General features: G+C 46.1%; 1 protein-coding gene and 1 long non-coding RNA gene across 3 annotated transcripts in view; one reads left to right on the top strand and one right to left on the bottom strand.

Annotated features, from left to right (window-relative positions):
• Pde11a (phosphodiesterase 11A) overlaps positions 1-23,412 on the top strand; it is a 370,466-nt gene that overhangs the window by 7,314 nt on the left and 339,740 nt on the right. The window contains 1 exon segment of one of the 2 annotated variants that reach the window (NM_080893.2): positions 16,252-17,361. Coding sequence (NP_543169.1) covers positions 16,450-17,361 — 912 coding nt within the window. The 5' untranslated portion in view covers positions 16,252-16,449. 2 annotated transcript variants of the gene reach the window in all.
• LOC120101580 (uncharacterized) lies at positions 20,975-22,675 on the bottom strand. Its single transcript, XR_015684952.1, has 2 exons — positions 22,428-22,675; positions 20,975-21,340 (listed from the first exon to the last, which is right to left on the bottom strand). It is a non-coding gene; the product is annotated as an uncharacterized LOC120101580 (long non-coding RNA).

Genomic DNA, 23,412 nt, shown 5'->3' with positions numbered 1-23,412 from the left:
TAAGAAGGGAAAGTATAGGAAATCTAGTCAAGCCTTAGGAATGATCTGGGAAAAAATATTGATCCTGGGCGAAGAAAACAAAATCTAGGTAGAAGGAGAAGATTGTGACCTATTTTGATAAGGGAATCTTAGACTTGTAACCATTTTTTGTATTTGTATCTTTAAGAGCATGTGCTGATCCTAAATTATACAGTGCTGGACTGCAGGCTCTTTGAGGGGGGAAAAGAGTGGGGGAAAGCCCCAAACTCCCACCAGAAAGGTGGAAAGAGCCCTATCTCAGGTTAACTGAGAGTGAGGCATGGTGGGATAGGCCCACTTGGGCCAGAGAGTGAGTGCTCTGGGGAGTGAGGGTGGTCCTCAGCAGCCTGCAGGACTGTTGTTTGAAGGGGTCCCAGGAAGGAGGAGGAGCTTCCACACCAAAGAGGAGGGGATACAGGGGTCATTGTGGCTAAGGATAAACCCCTGCTATCTCATTAGCACTCATGACACCATTCTAGGACCTTGGGGGTTAACTTTATCTTTTACAACAGCACAGAGTTTAGTTTTGGCCAGAAGCAAAATGTGGATCTTCTACTCCTGATAATTTTCACCTGATCACCGGCTGACCTATAGTATATACGTCTACTGTGAGGTGAACATAGTTGAAATGGAGCACATTCTAGAAGGTTCCATTAAATTTGCCAAGTGTCCAGGTTTACTCTTGGCATTTCTGACAAGCTAGAGAGAATATACTTCTCTGGGATGCCAGTGTCAGTATTGTGTGGAAACGTGTCTCTGGGGATCAAGACTGGCTTCAGGCAAGGCTAAGCTTGTTACTCTCTCCCTGGGGGAATTTTATGAGGAGGGCAGAGAGGGTACCGGGCCTCTGAGAGTGCAGAGCAGAGCAGAGCAGAGCAGAGCAGAGCAGAGCAGAGCAGAGCAGAGCTAGGCTTGCAAAGCCCTGTGTAGAATTAGACAACACACTGGTGCCTGTTTGCATGGGGCCCATCAGCTTTGCAAGATGGAACTTGAACTCAAGCCTCATTCCTAACTAAATCCAGATTGACACAGCCCAGCCAGAAGGGTTTGCTGGAGTTGCTACAAGCCCACACTGCAGGGAGGAGCAAGGAGCTTCAGGTTTGGAGTTTAAATATGTTTGCCTTAGGTCAAGTAGAGGCAAATGATGAGGACTGAGATGACAAAGGGAATCTGGGGAGAAATGAATAGCTGTTCTTTAAGTAGATTTCTGCTGTAACAGTTGTTGAGGTAGCCATGTATTGATTATTGCATTAAACTTTGGTCTTGGTGGGAGTTAAAAAAAGTTCCCCGTTTTGCTAGTAGCAATGTTTCATTCACAGAAAAGCTGGAGGAGATGTTAGAAGTGAGCATAGTGATTAGAGCTGTGTGTTGTGATAGGCTTTCTTATTGAAATTGTCTCTGAAAGGTGTGCATTTATTTTAGGATGGCTTTTATGACGTCACTTCTGGCCATGCCAAGGGCTTTATTCTGTGCCAGTTTAGCTATAGTTGAGTCTCTTGGAATTCTTCGCATGGTTCCAAGTCAGGCTGGTGACAAGAGCAATTTGCTTGAGACTGGGAGGCAGAAGGGCCACACAGAAAGCTTTATATTTGGAGGGTCAGTTCATTGTCTGGATGCAGCCTGTTTGCTACACATCCGTTAGCTCTCCTGTTTGGTGGACAGAAGTCCCTCCAGTTCTGGCCCCTTTCTTCTGTCTCCTGAGTTCTACAGCAGGCATGTGTGCTGCTTTGGTGGAGGACCTGGCTTAGCTAGGTCACATCAGTGGTGACTTGTAGCAGAGTACCAGTTTGCCCTCTTAGGACTATCCTTTCCTGCTTTGTGCTTTTTCTTCCCAACCAACTGCCCTGGGGGCTGACACTAATGACTTAAAGCCTGTCTCTCTATGTGCACAGCCAGTAATACTCTAATCTGACTGAATTCCAGTCAGGCTGTCCTGAAGTCTCCTCCTTGACTGGGCCCTAGGTCTTGGCCTCGCCTTAGTTATTTAGACCTGTTTTAGCAAGACTTCTTCCTAGTTGGTTTGGCAGATTCCCGTCTTTGGTAGCTGAGCACCCTTTTCTGCCTTCAGCAGGAATCCTGTCAAATTTATTTACCTAGAATTCCCCTTACCTCTGGTGTTTCTTTCCTCTTACTGCTTTTCCACTCACTGACCTTTCACCCTGTTCCTGGGCTTTAAGTCCCTGGTTGTTTTTTGGTATTTATCCTTGAGCTGAATTTTTCTCCAGCACCAAAATTTCTTGTTGCAGTTGTCCCTTAAATCAGCCTAATTTTATGTTATTTTTAAGGTCTTTTAACAGTGTCAGAATAGCGTCTTTCCTTGCTGTCAGCAGCCTTCTCTAGTGTTCGTCAACTCCTCTTGGTAGCGTCAGTGACTTTGCTGCGGTCCTTCTGCCATCCACATTTAGACCATGTCCTCCCCAGCTCCTACCTAAGTTTTTTGTGGTTTCATCTTGGCAATGAGTTTCTTGTTCATAGCACTTGTGTGATTTTGCTCCCTAGACAATGGCACCATGACTACAGCAGCCACAGTAGCTGTACAATACAACTTAGGAGCAAGAGGAATCTCTTAGTCATACGAATGCCTTCAACCTGATAAGTGTGCCTGGATAGTGCAAGAAAAGAAAAGTTTACTAATGTCTAAAATTGTCAAGTTATGCTAATGTCTCCTAAACTTAAACATTCAAGGGAAGAACACTTATGGTAGCTAGAAATGTTATGATGATGAAATTTGAAAACAGGAGACTAGTGATTGAGGAAAGTTGCACTGATATCAGATCAAGAGCAAAAACATTGAGAAGAACTGAGAAGTCAGATGACTGAATAAAAACTCCTACCTTTAGCGCCATCCAGTTCAATATCCATTCTTAAGGGAGCTCAGAGTAATGAGCCTGTTTACAAAAGTCAGAATGTGGAGCCTTTTCACCTGACAGTCTGTGCCGTGTCAGGACAGACGTCTTTAGGAAGTAGCAGAACATCGTTAGACCTTTCCTCAGATCTATTACACTGGGTAAAGGACTTCCCAGATGTAAAGTTTGACTTCATGTGGGAAGTGACATAGCGTTTGTTCAAGAAGAGGAATAGTTGAATTGAACCCTGTGTACAACAAGATCACATACACTGTGTTTAACTCACTGTTTACAATATACCATGTATACTACCACGTCATTTGCAAAGTTTGCTGTTTGCTTAATTCTCCCTCATCTTCACCTAAACTAACACAGGTAAGGATTCTCTGGGTTTACCATGGCCGAAACCTTATCGCCCACCTGAGCATTGAAACCGCAGAGCCGTGCAGCACCTCCGCCTGAGTGCCTTGCTGTGCACTCAGTGGGACCTCATTTAAGCCCAGAAACTAAGTGGTGGGTGCAGGGGGGATCAGGGTGCTACTGTGGAGGTGAGAGGTAGTGAGGCTCGCAAGGGCTGGGGACAGACACAGTAGGCAGAGAAGGCAGGGTTTTCTCGTATGTAAAACAAGTGTATATGCTGGGTCAGATCTCTCACTTTCTTGTATGTTTTATTTCCGGAGCCATTTATTTAAATGCGGTTCTCCACTAAGGACAGTTCAGTATCCAAAACAAGACCACTCTGACTGAGAAGGCATGTGGGGCCATCCTCCCTGCCCTCCCACCTCTTTTCCTCTCCCTCTCAACGGTGAAATTCCTGCATGTGGTGCTATCCACCTGTAATCCTAACACTTGATAGACTGAGGCAGGAAGACACAGAGTTCGGGGCTAGCCTGGGTTACACAGAGTTGTCTCAAGAAACAAAAAACCAAACAAAAGCAAGCAAACAAAACAAAACACCAAAAAGGAGAAAAGAAGGATGAAAATAGAAAACTGAAGAAAAAAGGGGGGAGGAGGGGTATGAAAAATCTCCAGAAACCCTCAAAAACATAAAATGTAAAGGCATGGAGGCAGAGACCAGAAAACATTGGGAAATTAAGAAAAGGAGGGACAGACATTTTCATAATCATAGACCTAGTTGGTGGTCATCTTCAAATGTGGGATTAGACCTGGGTCCTGGCCTCCAGTGTCTGACTTTCCTACCTTTTAGGCTGGATATGTTCAAGCATTTTAAAACCAAGACCCCTGGCCTTTAAATTGCCACCACCCATGTTTAATGTCTGCCCTATAGCAATTGCATGGAATCAAGTGTTACTGTATTCTGATAAGAGCCTTGGGTTTAGTTACCCTTTTGGGGGGTGGAGGGTAGGATTTTGACATTGGGTGAAAATGCTGACCATATAAACGCAGTTTGATAATTAAGACAAAGGTGGGAAAACGTGTGCCCGTGTCTGCCATGGCAGGAATGTCTGCTACAGTGGAAGACATTCATCAGTTAGTTTATTCAGTAAGTGTCTGCTACACAGGGTCACATCTGGTCCCCAAAGACACCTGCCACAAACATTGTTTCTAGGAATTCTTGCTGGAAGTTGTACGTTTGTTAGATTTAGTAATTAACCAATGAAGATATTGTGTTGGTTTCCCCAAATATTTTATTCCTGTATGAGTTGCTATTCTAGCTCCTGGTATCACTTTCCCTGCTAATCTCCAGAACTGAAAATTAGGCCACTTATTTTAATCACAGCTACATGTCACGTACAGATACCAGCTTCTTTATGGCCAGTTTTGCTGTAGTGACAGCATTTCAAGGACTTGGAACAACAATGGTCATCTCCCCATGCCTGTGGCAGGTAGGCTGTGGTCATCTCTGGTTCTGTTTCCTGTGCCTTCCCATTCTGGAACCATGATTACAGTATTGGACATTCCTATTCTTATGTGAGAGGGGAAGAGGAAGAAGCACGGGAGAGGCTCCCAGTGTCTTAAATAAAGACACGATGCTCATTGTTCCTGCTCGAATTCACTGACCAAGACTCGTTAAATGAAGTGATAATGTGAGACCTGAGGGATGGTAGAGGTCTTCTCTCTCCACAGGAAGGACAGCGAGTCCATGCCAGCCGCATGCCATGGATTGGAAGGAAGAAGGTACGGAATAAAGCAGGCCAAAGACACCACACAGCATCCTTGCCTTCCCTTTTCTCATGTCATTTCTCACTCTCCCTCTGGTGAACCCCGGCTCATTGCTTTATGATATAACCACTCCCCTGATTACTCGCGTCCTAGGAGAGAGCTCTGCTTGTTCTCATTTCTGCTTCTCATACTTGCTCCTAGAAAGTGCTGGCGTGCCAGGCTAGCTTATATCTGAGCTGGTGATGCTGCTTGCTGGCCCCGCCATCACTGTGTCTCTTCTGTGACGTCTCCAAGTCTATGCAAGGAAAACTCACAGCCATTGTAAAATCCACTGGCTTGGGTTTTAGGCTAATGATGAAATTGTCCTGACATTTTACTCACAGTGGGAAATAATTAGGGAAGAGATTCTTTGAAGCTAGGACTAGAAGATTCTGGTCTATTGTTATATCTGAGAGCCTCAGTCAAGATAATTGCCGTAAGAGCAAAAATTCAGATTTAGCAGAGAAAGCTTATCTGAACTGAATAAATAATGTCTTCCTTTTTGGAAAAAAAGACGTTTATTTTATTTTATTTATTTTAGTGCTAGGTCTCTGTTCTAAAGGGCTCCAAGGCTCCAGGAAATACTAATCTGTTGCCAGAATTAAAAAACATTGACAACAACAAATAGGGAGATATGGCTGCAAAGAACAGAGGCAAAGTAGACACTTTATGAAAACTACTGGGAATCAAAGGCAAGACACACATTCAGAGAGAAAACATTCTTAGGTTGGGCTGAGAAGGCTCCAAAACCTAGCATGATCTGCATTTCAAATAACCTGGCTTCTTGGAATTTTTCTTCTCCAGTTCAAATGAGTTTGCACTTTAAAGCTTGTGTCACACCTTCTTAAACTAAAGAAAAAAAAATCCACTAAGTGCTCATGGGTGGTGGGCCATCCACTGCAGTGTGGTCAACCTACTAGGCCCCACACCCACAAAGCAAATGGACTCTCCTTCCACAGAAGCCATCAACTGTCCATCGCTCCTCAGCTAAGGGTAGGGGCACAGCTCCTGATCCACGATACATGCTGTAACGTTGACTGGCTTCATCATGTGCAGGCCGTGTGCCGGAAAACACAGCTGCTCTGAGCTCAGGAATGCAGCTGTCCTATGTGTCCAGAGGACACTGCTTCTCGATCTTCAAATTGTTTTACCCCTTCTTCTGAGTTGTCCCTGAGCCTCGAGTGTGTGTGTGTGTGTGTGTGTGTGTGTCTTAGATAGTCGTCCCATTTCTGGCTAAGAACTTTATAGACATTTACCCTCTGCATTTTGACCAGCTGCGAGTACCTTCCTTAACAACCATGGGATGTGATCTGAGAGTCACATTAATCTATGGGAATAGAGGTAATTTAGAGAGTGGTCTGATATTGTGCCCATGTAGAAAATAATAGTAGGTTCACTCCTAGGGTCTGTGAACATATTAACCATGAATTCTTTACTCAGTTTATAGCACCAGGCATGTGTTTCCTCCTGTGGAGTGGGCCTTAAATTCAATTAGAAAGTAATGTGATATCCCACAGTCTTCATGCTAGTCCTGTGCCTTGGCATAGCTGTGGTTGCTAAAGAAATCTGTCTTGGTACACATTAGCTACTTGTCTCTGACTGCAGTTCCTGGACAATCCAGCAACCCTGATTCAGTGACCCCTGACCCAGAAATGTACAGCCATGACCATCTGCTTTATTATGATTATGACTAACTGCTTTCTTGGCTTATGCAGACATTCGAGGACTATTTTGAGGTCACCTTGACTACCCAAACTTGGTAGAACAGAACAGCTCTTGCCTTGCTAGTGTGCACTTAAGGTCTTTTTGTAGCTTTTACCTTTAAAACTCCTTCCCTCAACCCCCTTCGAGGAGGAGGCTCTAATTTTGTTCGAAAATTGCTGTCCTGCGAGTAGCCTCAATACATGTAACTAACTTTAGTGCAGATGAATCTGTGGTCTTTTCTAGGGAGTCTCAAACTCCATAACAGCTCGTATGGTTCACAGCTGGGTAAGACTGTTGATGTCACTCCTGTCCCCTCCAGCAGCCTACATAGCACATTCTGGTACTATGAACACTGTCCAACATTGAAGAAACTTCCTAGCCAGTAATTTGATTTATCCATAGTTTAATGAAATGACTTGCACAAACAAACATGCTTGAAGCTCTCACCAATGTCAATGTCAAATATCCTTGGCAGCTCAGGCTGAAGCTCATTTGATAGTGGGAGATTTGATAGAACCTTGGCACAATACAGGATTGGACAGACACAGGGAAAGGCAGCCACAGGGTATGTAACATTTCAACTAGGTGTGAATGGAAAAGGAGTTTGAGAGGCAGATGTGGGAGGACCCTAAAAGAATGTTCATGGCTGTAAGCTGGACGGGTTGCAAACTTGGATCATGGAGGATGATGGGAAGAGAGATGAAATAAAGGCAAATGCAGAGGAGTTCGGTGCTTTTGTAACAACATCACGTTAACATTCTGTCTAAGCTTCGCCCTACAGTGACCTGGCAACAGCCAGGTAGGCCTGACTCATAAAAGAGGCTGCTTCCCGCCTCCTTGCTCTCTTGCTCATGCCTTCACTTCACCCTCTCTATCCATATGCTCATGGCCAGCCACTTCTCTCTCTCTCTCTCTCTCTCTCTCTCTCTCTCTCTCTCTCTCTCTCTCTCTTCCTCTACTACCCTCTTGACTCTCTCTATCCTATACTATACTGAGTTTATGGCTGTTCCCTCAGGGGAAAGGATGCCTCAGATGGGCTCGCAGAAACACCCCCTTCCCCCATACCTGACTACACCTCCACAGAACATACCCCCCCTCTATCTTTTTATAACACATCAATCACACATTTGGTGCCTTAGAATGAAGGAAACTTTTCCTATGATTTTTGTAGACTAGAACTCCAAGGTATTCAGAAGGCTTGTGTTTTATGTGGCATTTCTGAGAGAAAATCAACTTCCTGGTTCTTTGCTAGCTTGAGGTGCCTGCTTCAGGTTCATGGCGTTCTTGGACTTAGACACATGACTCCTGTCTCTAGTCTTGTCTTTGGATCGCCTTCTCCTCTGTGCGTCCCGGTGTCTTTTCTCCTTAAGAAATGCTATGCCATTGTATTCAGGGCTTATTCTCAGTCCAGGATGATGTTGTGTTGAGAGCCTTAACTTCATCATGTCTGCTAAGACTTTCTTTCCAAATAAGATCATGTTGTGAGTTGGTTCTAATGCTTTCTTAATTCTGCTCCCAAAAGCTGTGCTTCCAGATGCTGAGGTTTCCTGCCCCCAACTAGCTTCGATTGGTGATGAAGAATTGCTGTACAGCCAATGACTGGGCAGGGAGATGGAGGCGGGACTTTTAGATTGTGAGGGCAAGGGACCAAGGGGGAGAGGAAGAGAAGGAGAATCGCCATGACTCATTGAGAGGGGTCAGATTTAAGAGCTGCAGGAGGGAAAGCATCCAGCAATGTTGGTGGAAAGGGAATGCAGCACTGGGGTGGGGGGTGCCCAGAAGGAACTAGGGCAGCAAAGATAAACTATAGATTCAGAAGATGTTAAGTCAGGAATACCAGAGGGGAGCGTGTAGTGCCCAGCCATTGAGCTAGTCAAGGCAAATCAAAATCTGTTGGTGCTGCTGCTGGTGGTGCATGTTAGTGTGCACGCACGTGTGTGTGTGTGTGTGTGTGTGTGTGTGTGTGTGTGTGTGTGTGTGTGTGTGTCTTTCATTCTCAAATCCAGGGAGCTCTTGGGTAGGTGCAATGTGTGCACAACCCAACCTGCCAGGAGCATAAAGCAGATAACTATTCACCACTTAGAAGAACACTCACAGACACACAGACACAGACACAGACACAGACACACACACACACACACACACACACACACACACACAGGTTCTGCATTCATATATTTTTAGGGGACTGCTAATCACCTCATTATATGTCTTTTGGTAAGGACTAAATTCAATAGATAAAAGACTTTATGAGCAAGGCTGTGACCCGATTACCTCAGTCATGTGGAAGAAAATAACAGTTTATAGACAATGGACAGGTGATGGAGACTTGACTTATAGAAACATTTGAGCGAAACTGTATATAATCGAGTGATTAGGATAGAACCAGAGTGACCCTGATACATTGAGTTATCTATGGCGTTTAGGAGCAAATGGATGCGTGGCTCCCACGAAAGTGGGTCTGTGCGCACACACACTTTCGCCTCTGTCTCAGCTAACTGGCCTGAGCTATATCTTTAGATTATGCAGCTCCCTTTTGGAATACAGATTCCATATTATACCAGTATAGAAGGCATTCCACTGTTGCGGTAAATATTAAAAAAAAAACTGGAGGAACCTTTTAATCCCGCACTAGCATCGGCACCGTGGGACCACACGGCACTGTGGGTTATCTTGCACTCTCTCTAGTGCCGGCACCCATGGGGCCACATGGCACTGCGGGGTACCTCTAGCTCACCTTGCCACGCCGCTTTCACTCACGGTTCCCCTGGCGGGCTGTTACCACGCCATGCCCAATTCCATGGCAGGCATGGTGAGTCCTGCTACTCACCTTCTCTTGAACTCAATCAACTAAGTCGTCACATGAAAGAACGCACCACACAATAACCTCTGATCCAACTGATAAGGTAGAATTTGCCCATCTAGGTAGCACAAAATCCTGTACACACCCATTCCTTAAAAATATTCATAACAGCCTGTATCTATGCGCAGAGAAGAATCTTAACATCTGCTGCCATGTTCTCCCCGCCCCTTCTCTTCGCTCCGGCTCCTCCTCTTCCTAAAACTTGGTTCCCGCCTATCCTTCCTTCTTGTCCAATGACGGGCCTTGTTCTATCCTGTACCTGCCTCTCTGCATAAAGACATCATCTTCATGCCACCAAGAGGGAAGTCACATAAAGAAGACCTGGAGAATGAACGCTTTATGAAAATAGAGCCCTCAGAGAAGAACTAAACAGCCCCAGCCAGCATTGTACCCCCCAGATATGTACAAGGGGTACATCAGCAAAGCTTGGCTTCTGTCTGAAGGCAGCCACATGGATGATCCCAATGAATGCCATGAGGAACAGAAGATGTAAGGGTTAACCAAAACATCTGTAAGATGCAGAAAAACCATCATTATAAGCAAATGCGGTCTAAGGTAGTTTCATATGTTTCAGTCCCCCTTCCATATTTGATGATCCCAGAGGTCAGCTAATAAAAGTCAGTGGTGTCTGCGTTAGAGGATAAAACAGTTAGAGGCAAGCTTCGGAGGCAAGAGTTAGAGACTCAAGAAATTGATACTAAATTATGGGATGTTTGAAATAGCATACATTTTCAGGTATAATAGTCCCTAGGAGATTCTACTGGCTATGCAAAGTCTTACAATATCATTATCTAGTCGCACGATATCATACCTCCTCAGTAGGACTGGTCATGAGGGGCTTCTGCAACTGCTCTTGTAGAGTATATTATAACAGTGTTGATGGAATTAGCAGATGAGCAGAAGAGGGCAGAATTACACAGAAGATTATTTGAGTTATTTCCTAAGGGGAGATACGGTTGTGTTTTATTTCTTAATGAGACTTCTTTGAGGTCCCATGTAGGGTTGAAGACTTCCCTTTTTCTGCTCTAGACCTGACCTAGCTCCTGTTTTGTCTGTTTCTACCTGGTAAGATGACCTATAGGGTTCCATTCAACAGGTTCCCTTGCCTTTCAGCTTCTAGTGAGGTCTGGTCGTTGACAGGAAGGAAAGACGAAAATGAGCAGGAGATATTTTTTCCTGATATCCTCCTTCTAGATAGAGTTGAGCTCTCAGTGTCCAGTGACAGCTGTCTCTGAGCATGTCAAGACAGCCATCACTTTGCAAGTGTCTCTCCTAAATCCTGGAACCTTTTTTTCTGTCCTATGCTCAGGCTGGGTGATGACTTCTCTGTTGTTGTGTCCTGAGTTGTTTTATTGTCCCCGGAGTTTATTTATGCTCTACCTTTTAAGTTAGCCTTTGTAATTTAGTCCTCTTAGAATTACTCTGATTTGTGTGTGTTCTGTTTCCTGTTGGGATGCTGACATTGCGAAGTGAAGAAGGAATGGTGATTGGGCCACAGCAACACATGGAAGATAGTGCAGCCTTCTGCCTCAACAGATAACACTTCAGTGATACCGTGACTCCGTGTGCCAGGCAGGGAGCACAGATATAGCCAATTCGAAACCAAACCAGAAATGCCAAATGCATCCCCCAGATCTCTCTTCTACTGTTCTTTCCACCCTTTCTAGTACTCTTGGCACCCTGCCTCTTGTTTTGCAAAAAGGAGCTCCAAGATCAAAGTCAGGGGTTTTAGATTGAGTTGCAAGATCTGAAGAGTACTCTGTCTGCACTAGTGGTGGTTGGACAACAGTGTGAACATCGTTAATGCCACTGAGTTGGACCTAAAAGTGTTTCAGGTCATAAAGGCACATGCATCTTACCACGATGTGAAAAATGCATATGTGTTTAACAAAATCAGAGTTTTTATCTCCATCTTTTGTCTTCAGAGACTGGTGCATTGTAAAACGGCATGCTGGATGTCAAGAAGGCTGTTTATGAAGCTTCTACCTTGAGCATCTAGCTGGTTCGCCCTGCTCTGTGTGCCCTTCTCTGAGGATGCTTGAGGCCTTTCTTGCCGTCCCGCGCATGGTACTGCTGTATTATCGACAGGGCTATGCTAGTAAATGGGTTTTTGGTCTGTAAAAAAAGATGTATTGAAATATAATTTACTCATTTAAAATGTGTCCTACTGCCCACCTTTGGAAAGTGGTGGTACAGGCCTGTAATTCCAGATGTCTAGGAGGCTGAAGTGGGAGGATTGTAATTTTTAGGCTTGCCTGGCATACAGAGTAAGCTCAAGGCTAGCCTGGGCAAATTAGTGTGACCTTATCTGAAAAGAGGAAATAAATGATGGCAAGGGGATAGCTCAGTGGTGGAGTGCTTACCTGATATGTGCCAGGTCCGAGGGTCAATCTCAGTACCAGAAAAAGGTAATAAGGTACAGGGAGCTGAGCACAGGGTCAATCTCAGTACCAGAAGAAGGCAATAAGGTACAGGGAGCTGAGCACAGGGTCAATCTCAGTACCAGAAGAAGGCAATAAGGTACAGGGAGCTGAGCACAGGGTCAATCTCAGTACCAGAAGAAGGCAATAAGGTACAGGGAGCTGAGCACAGGGTCAATCTCAGTACCACAAGAAGGCAATAAGGTACAGGGAGCTGAGCACAGGGTCAATCTCAGTACCACAAGAAGGTAATAAGGTACATGGAACTGAGAACAGGGTCAATCTCAGTACCACAGAAGGCAATAAGGTACAGGGAGCTGAGCACAGGGTCAATCTCAGTACCACAAGAAGGTAATAAGGTACAGGGAACTGAGCACAGCCAATGAACATTTTAATCTACACTTAGTTTTAGGCATTTTTCTTCCTTTTTCATTCAGAAATTTGTCCGGTTTTCCATGTCTAATGGAGTTTCCTATTCTTTTGATATAAATATCACGCAACACAAGTGGTGGCTTTTTTCACTTTGCATGATGTTTTTATGTTGTCTGTATATCAGCACTTCATCCCTTTGGTGGCAGAGTAATGTTTCATTTTAGTTCTATAGCACACTTAGTTTACTCTTTAATTAATTGTTTTCGTCCAATACTGGTAAGTACTTAACAATCCGTAATCTGAAAATAAAAAAAATCCCAGAGGTAGGGAGAAGGCTCCCTGGGTAAAAGCACTTGCCACTCAAGCCTGATGACCTGAGTCTGGACCCCAGATGCCATGCAAAAGCTGGGTGCAGTAGCATAAGCATCTATAACCCCCATGGTCTATGGCGAATGGGAAGTGAAGACTGGAGACTCTCCGGAAGTTTGTGGACTGGCTAGCTTGGCTCACATGCTATCACAAACAGCCTGTCTCAAAAAAGATGGAGAGGCAAGACTGACTCCCCTTCATCCAAAGGTTGTCCTCTGACCTTCACATGTGCCAGGGCATCCACACTGCACACACATACACACACACACACACACACACACACACACACACACACACACACAAAGAGAAACACAGACAGAGACCGACTCGTTGACTCACACTCATACATCCAGACTTGGAACATACGTAGGCTTCCATCATGCACACATTTCCATCATGGCTGACCATAAGCTGCATGACGAAACTGGACATTCATTGGAAACAAAGGCCAAAATAGGTTCTCGTGAGCCCCTGCTAGCCACTCCTAGCAAACCATTAGCCATCCCTCTGATAGGTCACTGAAGGAGCAGAGCTGTGACAGTTTGCAGCAGCAGTGGAAACACTAACGACACACACACACACAGACACACACACACTAGCAGATAATGTTTACTAAGCACGTCCTGTGACAGGCACTGTGCAGAACATTTTTTTTCTTTAATTCTTCATCAGCACTTACCTTCTTGGCAGCTGTCAACTCTTAACTCCCAGCATTCTGCTCCTGGCTCTCTGCCTCTAGTTGGTCCCCAGGCTGTGTCACAAATACCCAACCGTGTTCCTTCTTGTAATGTTAGCGTGTGCTTCTGCAACCTGGTGTGCTGTTGTTCAGGCTGTACCTCGGCTTGTTTTCCTCAGGTTTCTGCTGGGCCGTCCCCTCCTCAGAAAGGCTTGCTCACTGCCTCTTCCCTTTCTCCGACTCTTCCTTAAGTTTCACTCTTCACGTTCCCTACCTCAGGCACCCAATTTCTCTGTGAATTTACTTTGTTTTTCTTCATCCCATAAACACCATCTTGAATATGTTGGACTTCACTAATGTATTCATTCATTCATCCACTTATTCTTCGAAGATTTATTTATTTTTATTTTATGTATACAAGTGTTTTACCTGCATGTATGTATGTGCGCCATGTGTGTGCCAGGAGCCAGTGGAGGCTAGAAGGGGACATTATTAGATCCCCAGACATTAGGGTTAAGGATGGCTATGAGCTCCCATGTGGGTGCTGGGAACCAGGCTCTCTGGAAGAGCAGTGATGCTCTTGACTGCTAAGCCTTCTCTCCAGCTCCCTATCATCATCGTTGTTAACATCGTCGTTGTCGTCGTCTTCATCTTCATCATCATTTCATCATCTTCATCATCATCAGTGGTGATGGTGGTGGTGGTGGTGGTAGTAGTAGTAGTAATAGTAGTAGTAGTAGTAGTAGTAGTAGTAGTTAGACAAAGTAGCCCAGGCTGGTCTTGAACTTTTGATCCTGATGCTTTCAGCTCCCATGTGCTGGGATTCCTTATATGCTTTATGTACGGTTGAGCTTTGTGTGTATGTGTGTGCCAGACAAGCTTTCTGCCAATTGAGTTACATCATCAGACCTGGATTACAACTCCAGACGAGTGCACTGAAAGCTTTGTGAATCGCACGTCGATAAAGTTTCTACAAAAACAACCACAGCCATTTCCTCCATCCTGCTGGTGCTAGTATAGCAGGTTGTGCATAACAGAAGAAAAGCACCAGGCCTTTCTTATATCCATATCGGCTTTCTAGTCCCAAGGCTATGTTGCTTAAAAGCAGGGGCATTTGGAATTAAATTCTTTGAACAACATTTATTTATTATGTCTTGGGGGGGCAGCACTGAGATCAGAGGACAAATTGGAGGTGGGTGTCAGTTCTTTTTCCCACCATGCACATCCCTGGAGGGCACTCTGGGTGTCAGGCTTGGCAGCAAGTGCCTGTACCAGATGAGCCATCTCATGGGCCTGCTTGGAACTCTTGAACAAGCGTTCTCTATTCCTGGTGTTGTCAGAAGAATGCTTAAAGGACAGTCTATCTCGTCCTCCACTTTCTTGTTTCTGGTCTAAATTCTGGCACATGTGACTTACCTGAGGCATGGGAGGCAGTACAGTGATATGGTCAAGAGGATGCCTTCCTGGAGAGCCAAACTAATGCACCTACATGCAGCTGACTGCGAGCCCTGAGTTCAGTTACTCAGTTTTTCAGCATTTTCTGTCTTTATAGTGGGATAACAAACCGCTGTGTCATAAGCCTGTCAAGAGAACTCAATTATTATGTTCCCTTAAGGTTGCCTACTTAACTCTGATGTCTACTTACTGTGGACATCAAGCTAGGTCTGCCACGTGGAGTCTCTGAGAATCCACGCTGGCCTCCTTGGCTGCGTGCTTCTGTTGTTCTCCCTTCTGGCATTCCGGAAGAGCCTCTCTGCTGCCTCGGTTCTATATCTGCTCTGTTCCAGCAGGAGCAGAGGACTCTCTGAGAAAGGATCATCACCCTGCTCCTCTTTGTTTAGCTTAACCAGTTGTTAGCACCACTAGCCACATCCGTTGGAATCCCAGGGCAGGGTCAAGAGAAGTCTGTCACTGTGCCCATGAGCCCCAAGACAGTGTGACTTTTGAGAGAGAAGGAAGAGAAGGAGAGAAATCTTTCTGTGAAAGAAAAAGAACGGAAGGATCTAGTGAGCACCAGAAAAGAAGACCCCTGGTCCTCGGTCCCACTTGTCATGAGTCCCTGCTCCGAGGATTCTCCCTAAATCGGAGTAACTGAGTTTTATCCCCCTCTTCAATGTTCAGCTCCCCTTCATCACTGAGAGAAGGGCGGTGGTGGTGAATATCCCTGAGTTTCGTTAGAGAATCTCTTACACAGGGAACTTCTGAGGAACCAGTTTGATTAATATGTATTGCACGCCCACAGAGTGCTGGGCAGTTCGAGAAACCAAGTAAACTAAAAGTACAGTCTCATCCCAGAAAAAGAAAACTCAGGCTGACTCTGGGGACCTTCATTTCTTCGGAGCGCACTTTGGGTTCTGATCCTCACAAATCATAACTATTTCTCAGTACTTGGACTCCCACTGGGCTCCCCAGGGCCTTCTGGAAAGCTGGAAGATGGGGGTGGGGGGTGGTGCGGAGCGGGGCGGGCTAGGGAGGTGAGACTGGAAGGGCGGGGGAGGGGGCACCTAGGTGCGTTCCCCACTCGGCACTGCGCAGAGACTCTTCCAGGAACCGCCTGGCACTCTGGGCGGTGGACTTTGGCTGCTGTGCGCCCCGTCTGCTCCTCCCCTCCTATCCCCAGCAGGCTCAGAGCTTCACTCCGGGGCGTGTCCTGCCTACCTCCGGCTCACAGTGGTCCACTCAGCCGGCTCCAGCGGCGGTGGAGCGGCGGCTGCGGGAGCCGGAGCAGAGGTGGCGCGAGCCGCCGGGAAAGCAGCGGTGGCCGCGGCAGGCACCTGTGCGGAGCAGGAGGAACAGGGGTAGGGTGGGTGGCAGCCGCCGCTCTGAGCCACGGAAGGAGCAGGTATCTCCCAATCGGGATCCTGCTGTTCCTTTCAACCTCCGGTTGGCTGGTGGGGAGGTAGTACCGAGCTGGGGACACTGGTGTGGGCAAACATGTGCAGCAACAACTAGAGGCCTCAGGACAGGTTAACGTGTGGGTCCCAGAGTAGAGAGGCGAAGCAAGGGGTGCCCGGGACCATGGCAGCCTCCCGCCTGGACTTCGGGGAGGTGGAAACTTTCCTGGATAGGCACCCAGAATTGTTTGAAGATTACTTGATGCGAAAAGGAAAGCAGGAGCTGGTGGACAAGTGGCTACAAAGGCACAGTTCGGGACAGGGGGCTTCAGACCTGAGGCCTGCCCTGGCTGGCGCTAGCAGCTTGGCTCAGAGCAGTGCCAGAGACAGCACTGGCATAGGTGGTGGTGCTGGACCCCAGGGTTCTGCCAACAGTCATCCCGCGTCCGGTGGTGGGGAAAGTGCCGGGGTTCCTCTGAGTCCCAGTTGGGCCAGTGGCAGCCGGGGCGATGGCAACCTTCAGAGGAGAGCTTCGCAGAAAGAGCTGAGAAAGAGCTTTGCCCGCTCCAAAGCCATCCATGTGAACAGGACCTACGACGAACAGGTGACCTCCCGGGCCCAGGAGCCCCTGAGCAGTGTCCGGAGGCGAGCCCTGCTCAGAAAGGCCAGCTCTCTGCCCCCCACCACAGCCCACATTCTCAGTGCCCTGCTGGAATCGAGGGTGAATCTTCCTCAGTATCCCCCTACGGCCATCGACTACAAATGCCACCTCAAAAAGCATAATGAGCGACAGTTTTTCCTGGAACTGGTCAAGGACATCTCCAATGACCTTGACCTCACCAGCCTAAGCTACAAGATCCTCATCTTTGTCTGTCTCATGGTGGACGCTGACCGCTGCTCTCTCTTCTTAGTGGAAGGGGCAGCTGCTGGTAAGAAGACTTTGGTCTCCAAGTTTTTTGACGTGCATGCAGGAACCCCACTGCTGCCCTGCAGCACCACAGAGAACTCAAATGAGGTGCAGGTCCCCTGGGGCAAAGGTATCATTGGCTATGTCGGGGAACACGGAGAAACAGTCAACATTCCCGATGCCTACCAGGTAGGACTCTGCTTGTCCTGGGCTCCCCAGCCCTGCCTTTCCCCATTCTTTGACAACTAGGACCACTTTTATTTGGACCCTTTGCAGATATTGTCATTTAAATTATTTCTTGAGTTTCGGTAGAGTGTTATATGGTCTTTGATGGGATGGTGCTTTCCTGGCACAATGGCTTATGGGAAATTTCATATATCACTCAGTAATACCACGTGTATCTCGGTCAAGAGAGTAGCCTTAAGATGTCTGTATGGATGTTTTAGCATGGATCTGTGAACTGCTAGAAAAAGGCGTAACCTCCAGAATCTCAGTGTTATCGTGAAGAAAATGGGTATTTTGTGTCTCGTTTCTGATGTCTGTGGGGGACGGAGATGGAGAGGTGGGGTGGGAGTGGGGGGAGGGCGGGAAATGGTGATTTTCATGTTGTAGTTTAAGGTTGGAAGGTGAACAGAGCACCTAACTACATGCCTGATGCCTACCGTTTCCATAGCTTAAATTTGTATGAGTTCCAGGGTAGGGAAGACAGGGGAAGACTGGACCTCTGACCCATTCCAGTCTTCTTCATGGAGTTTAAAGAGGTGGGGCAAATAAAGGGACCAGTCATTTTCAAGCTCGGGTACAGCAGGCAGCTTTCAACGGCGGGAACCAAGCAGAGGCTTAGTTTGGAAAATGCACCCCCCCCCAGTATATTTTTAGCAACTGCCAGAGCAATAGGTGCAGTGGACACACTGGAGTCCAGGGGAAAGGCAAGCCCGGCAGGCTGTGGTCTGGTTTTCCTGTCTTTTCCTTTTTACAGTGATTTGGACTTGATGTTGGATGCTGGATCTGAAAGGCAGTCAGTTCCCATTCCCTCAGTTCCTGAGTAATAGAGCTGGGTGTCACTTCCACATGGTTCCCAAGAATGGAAAGTTCTTACTGACCCTTGGTCCTGTGGTCATTTCATGACTTTATCTTGTCCCAGGGAGACACGAGTTTCTCTAGAGTTTGGGTGCTATTATGCATAGTAGCAAAACTTGTGGGAAGGGTATTTTCTCTCCATTTTCTCTCCATCTGAAAGGTTATAACTCTACACAGACCCACCAAACCGAGCCTTAACTACGTCTCATAGTTTTGTGAGATGTCAGTCAAAATGCCCCTACAGCAGTAAGGAATACCTGGGAGAACATTTTGCTAATCTTTTGTTATTGATCAGCTACGTTATTCCCCATATCCTTCTTAAAGACTTTGATAAGTTGAGGATGAGCAACCCAATTGTGATTTTCAATAAACGCCCATTTCTCTGCAGTCCAGGAAAGCCATGGGAAGAAATGAAAATATTTAATGATCAGTATGTTGAAGAGCCCATAAAATATCTGTAAAGACCCCAAGTTCTTTCCTGCTCTTTCTACACCCCTGCTGTGTGCCCAAGCTCCAGATGTCCCTCCTGGGTTGGAGGATACTCAGAACCTTGCACCGTAGACTCTGTTATTGCCCTTCCATTTCTTATCCACCCACGATCGATTTCCCCCCTCCTATTTCTAGGCTCTTCTTGTAACTGTTCTCTTAGCGCTCATAACTTTCACTTGATATTGTTCAGATCTGGATGGTACTTTGTTCAGAACTACAATTCGTGGTGTTCTCAGCTGTGTGCCTGTCTTCTTGGTCCTGAGAGCCGTGGCTGTGGATGTTGTTGCAGGCAGAGCAAATCAGGTTTTCTGTGGCTGTTGCTTCCGGTGAGCTTGGCCTTTACTCTGTAGACCAAATGTAAAGCAAGTTGCTTTTTTGTATTTGGAAACTGCCTTAGGAGAAGGAAGGTTTTCTTTTCCCTTCCCCCCAGGGCAGTAACGGTGGCTACAAATAAGACAGGTTTGCCGTACACTTGATAAAGGCAGGTGAGGTGCTCCAGGGAGTTTGAGATCCTTGTCATTCTAGGTTCAATTGGTTTTGCTGGGAAAGTATTATTATTGTTGTCATCGTTGTTGTTTAATTGATCACAGGCTTCTGCTATGTGCTTGTGTATTCATAGATTGTTGTGTTTTTTTATTGTCCTTATGATACTCTCTGATGAAATTATTTTTTCCTTTTGTTTTAATGCATTATCATCATCATCATCATTAGTAGGGCCTAAACAGAATTACTTAAACTCACAGTCTCCATTTTCCATCCACAAAGTGGGAACGATATGCTTGTCTGGCAAAGGTTATTACGCGGCTATGTGACGGGATGCTGTTACCAAAGCTCCTAAGACAGTACTTGGCATGTGGTGATTACATAAGAAATGGCAGTCATCCGTGGTGATTGCCAACATTTTTCTCTTTTTCTCTGTTCAATTGTTGTTCCCTTATCTGGGAATGAGGTGTGAACTCAGCACATTTTACCAGCCTAATCTCCCCCTGAGCCAAGCTCTCTCCTCAGGGCAACTGTTTTAGAACCAACATTAAATCCAAAGACTTTACAAACAACCATTCTTCTACTTTTTTTAAAAAAAAGGTTTATTTATTTACTATATTTACAGTGTTCTGTCTGCATGTATGCTGGTGTACCAGAAGAGGGCATCAGATCTCACTACAGATGGTTGTGAGCCACTCTGTGGTTGCTGAGAGTTGAACTTAAGACCTCTGGAAGAGCAGCCTGTACTTTTAACCTTTGAGCCATCCGTCTCTTCAGCCCCCCATTCTTCTATTCTTAAGAGTCCCTTCAGTGTCACTGATGTCACGCCCCGTCATACCCTTAGCCTAGCAAAAGCTCCATGTTTTGTTCCTTAGGCAACTTCTCGGCAGCTGACTTGCTGCTGCCTCATTTTCCTGTTCTAGCATTTCCCCATTCTTTCCCTTTTCTGCCCTTACAGGTTTCTCAGAGTGAAAACTGAACCTTCCACATGTATATCTTTAATATATATATATAAAATATTATAAAATTTATATATATAAAATGTGGATGGGTGTTTTGCCTGCATGTCTGTGCATTACATGTATGCAGTACTCATAGCGGCCACAAGAGGGCGTAAGATACATTGGATCAGGACTTAACAAATGGCTATGATCTGCCTTGTGGACGCTGGGAACCCTGGTTCTTTGGAAGGGCAGGGTTTGTAACTACTAAGTCATTTCTTCAGACCCACATCTGTCGTTTAATTATGTTGCATTAATTCTAATGTATGTAACCACCTTGTAGTCTCTATGTAAAAATATAACCACCTTTCTTGATTCTTTATAAATCCATACAGTTAGAGGTGTGTCTTGTTCAGATTCAGTTAGCACCCTTTTCTTTTTCATTGGGGAGAGTGGAATTTTATCACACAGAGTTTCAAGTTTTAATTATTGGGTAATTAGGTTAATGGTCTTAATCATTTGGGGGCTTCTTTGAGCAAGAACAAGGCATTAAAGACACTTATGCAATTATGGTAATGAATGTTGCATCCTGAAGTCAAGGGTAGAATATTTAATGAGACACTAAAGTTGAATAGGAGTTTGGCAGCAAAAATAAATCTCTTTTGCTTTCGACATTTGGCATTACATTTCTTAATTGGTCCTAGAAAACAGGATTGAAATTAGGGAAAAAAAAATAAGGAATTGCAAGTGGGAAAATGCATTCCTTTCAGGTATCCAGTTTGATGGCAGTGACTTCTCTGACAGCTACAAGTTATTAAACAGCCCACTTTAATATAGTAATGAATAAATTGCCCTCGAGATGTTGCAAAGAACACTTAAGTAACAGGTGCTCTCTTTGAGATTATTCCAAACACCCAGGATATAGCACGTTCGACATTAATAAAAAGTGCAAGATGAGTTTGTGTTGGTGTTGATAATGACGATACAGGTGTCTGATGGGCTTGTCTGAAAAGCAGCAGGCTGCTTTGTTGGGTGAACTGAGAGGAGGGTAGGGGACGACGATGACGCAGGAGAGTTGCAGGTGTGCTAGGCTTTCAGAAGACCCGATCTGTTTACACAACAGAGTCACTAATTCCGCAGGTCGATGCAGCAGGCATACAGAGAGCCCATTATACCTGTGGGTATAGAAAGGTGAGAGGTCACACTTCCTGTCTCCCCAGTGTCACACTTAAGAGCTACGAACTCTACCACACTGTGCTCCCTGGTGGCCCTTCCAGAGACAGTCACTATGGAGCTTGTGGTGGAAGACTCCCTGAAGGAGGTGCCATGCCTGTTGTTAAAAGGAGGTCAGATTTCCTTGCTGGATAATTGTGAGGCTAGCAGGAGTGTTTTAGGTGGTACAAGATGGCTTCAGAGGGTGAAGTGTAAGCACAGAATGTGTAGAGGTGAGAAGGACTGTTTCAACTCAGCTAAAAAAAAATTGCATTGCAAAAGTGAGTTGAGAACCCAGGAAGGACCTTAAACATCTGATAAAGAGTTGGCGGACAACAGACCACAAGAATCCTCTTGGCATGATCGAAATGGCACCTTGGGTGACTGGGTGGCAGTGACAGAAAGGATAGAACAGAGGAAGGCTTGAAGCTGTGAGACTAAGTAATGACGGACTGGTGGAGCCATAATGGATAACAGACTAAAGCAGAGACAGGGGGATTGGCTGCAGGCAATGGATGGGAGTTGTCCTGGAGGTGAGAATTTGGGTGAAGGAGAGGTTAAGTCAATGGTGATCCGGAGACTAAGCGTGAGAGACATGGAGAGGGTGAACAGCTTTAGCAGAGCACGGGAAGCATCAGGGTGTGGCGGCCATGCCTGCAATTGCTCTAAGTTTGTGGCCACATACTGCCTGGGCTACCACGGGAAACTGAGGCCAGCCTGGGCTACCAAGGGGGACCCTTTCTCAAAACAAAACAAAACAAAACAAAACAAAACAAAACAAAGCAAACAAGCGAATAAAACCCCAGCTGGAGAGAGGAACCAGGTCAACGGAAAGTGTTCTATCAGGGCCAGCATTGCCGTTTGTGGAGTTTAGGGCAAAATGATGGGCTTGAAAAGTGAACTCCCTTCCCAAGAGTCTGCCCCTAAGTGACTGCAACATCTGGCCTGAGAAATTCTTTGTGTCTGGCCAGGAGTGGAGGGGAGGCCCTGGCTGAATTGACTTCTGCATACCCCCTGGTGCCTCCAGCTCAGGGTGGAGATGATCACAACCTTGCTCTACCCTGAGAAGCTGCAGGCCACAACGCTCTTCCCAAGCTTCCACACCGACGCCACTCAGGAGCAAAGAGCCACGCAGACGCGGCGTGTGGGCTTCTCTCCACACAGACGGCCAGGTTGCTGTGCCTATCTCCAAGGCAAAGGGGAGTCTAGATGGGGCCTGGGACACCGGGGAGGGAGGGTCAGGTGGCCAAGGAAGTGGGGCAGGAGGTGGGGACGGGAGCACACTTAGAGCCAAGTCTCTGAACTCCAGGTTCGAACTCGGTTGTTCCATTGGATTTCACATACAAAATAGATTCCAAGACCACAGCGTTAAGAATATCTCACAGGGCAGTGGAGCGGCACCCGCCCCTCCTCCCACAACTGCTCTGGCCACGCGCTCACGAAGCTGGCCCTGCCTGACTCTGAGTCATACTGAGTATAAGAGGTTCAATTTTATTCCAGCCCAGTGTCTATTGCAGTCTTTCGCGTGGCCCCAGCTTCATCCTAATTAAATTATGTACCATTTTCGATGCCTGGATAGGGCCTTGCTATTTTTGTGCCTTGCTTCCTTCCTGCCAGGGATACTTTTTTCCCCCCTCCATCTTTGCCCATCCAAATCCCACTCCGCCTTTCCATAATGCAGGAAGACACCGCTGATGACTTGTGCCAGAGAAGAGCTGGAAAGCTGAACGGAAGCTATACACCACGACGCCTTTAAGGGTGTGTACCCTAGAGTGGTCTATTCATTCTGCATTAAATACTGTACTAACATAGCAGCCTCTTTTCATGGAATACATTTCTGCCTGCTTATAACTCTATATTTACATTTAAAGTGTCAGTCTTGGAAGGACTTGATTCTAGGCATCTGGAAAGCACACTGATAAAAGTGCTTCTATCCCTAACAATGTCACAGACAGCCATGGTCTCATCATTGAACTGGGAGGTTGACTTTAAAAAGGGGTGTTGACCCCGCTCCAGTCCTCTTCTATAATGGAAT

This window comes from Rattus norvegicus, chromosome 3, assembly GCF_021556685.1.
Source record: "Rattus norvegicus strain SHRSP/BbbUtx chromosome 3, alternate assembly SHRSP_T2T, whole genome shotgun sequence".
NCBI classification, from domain to species: domain Eukaryota; kingdom Metazoa; phylum Chordata; class Mammalia; order Rodentia; family Muridae; genus Rattus; species Rattus norvegicus.
The sequence above is the reverse complement of the archived record's forward strand: the minus strand, read 5'-3'. Positions and strand labels throughout refer to the sequence as shown.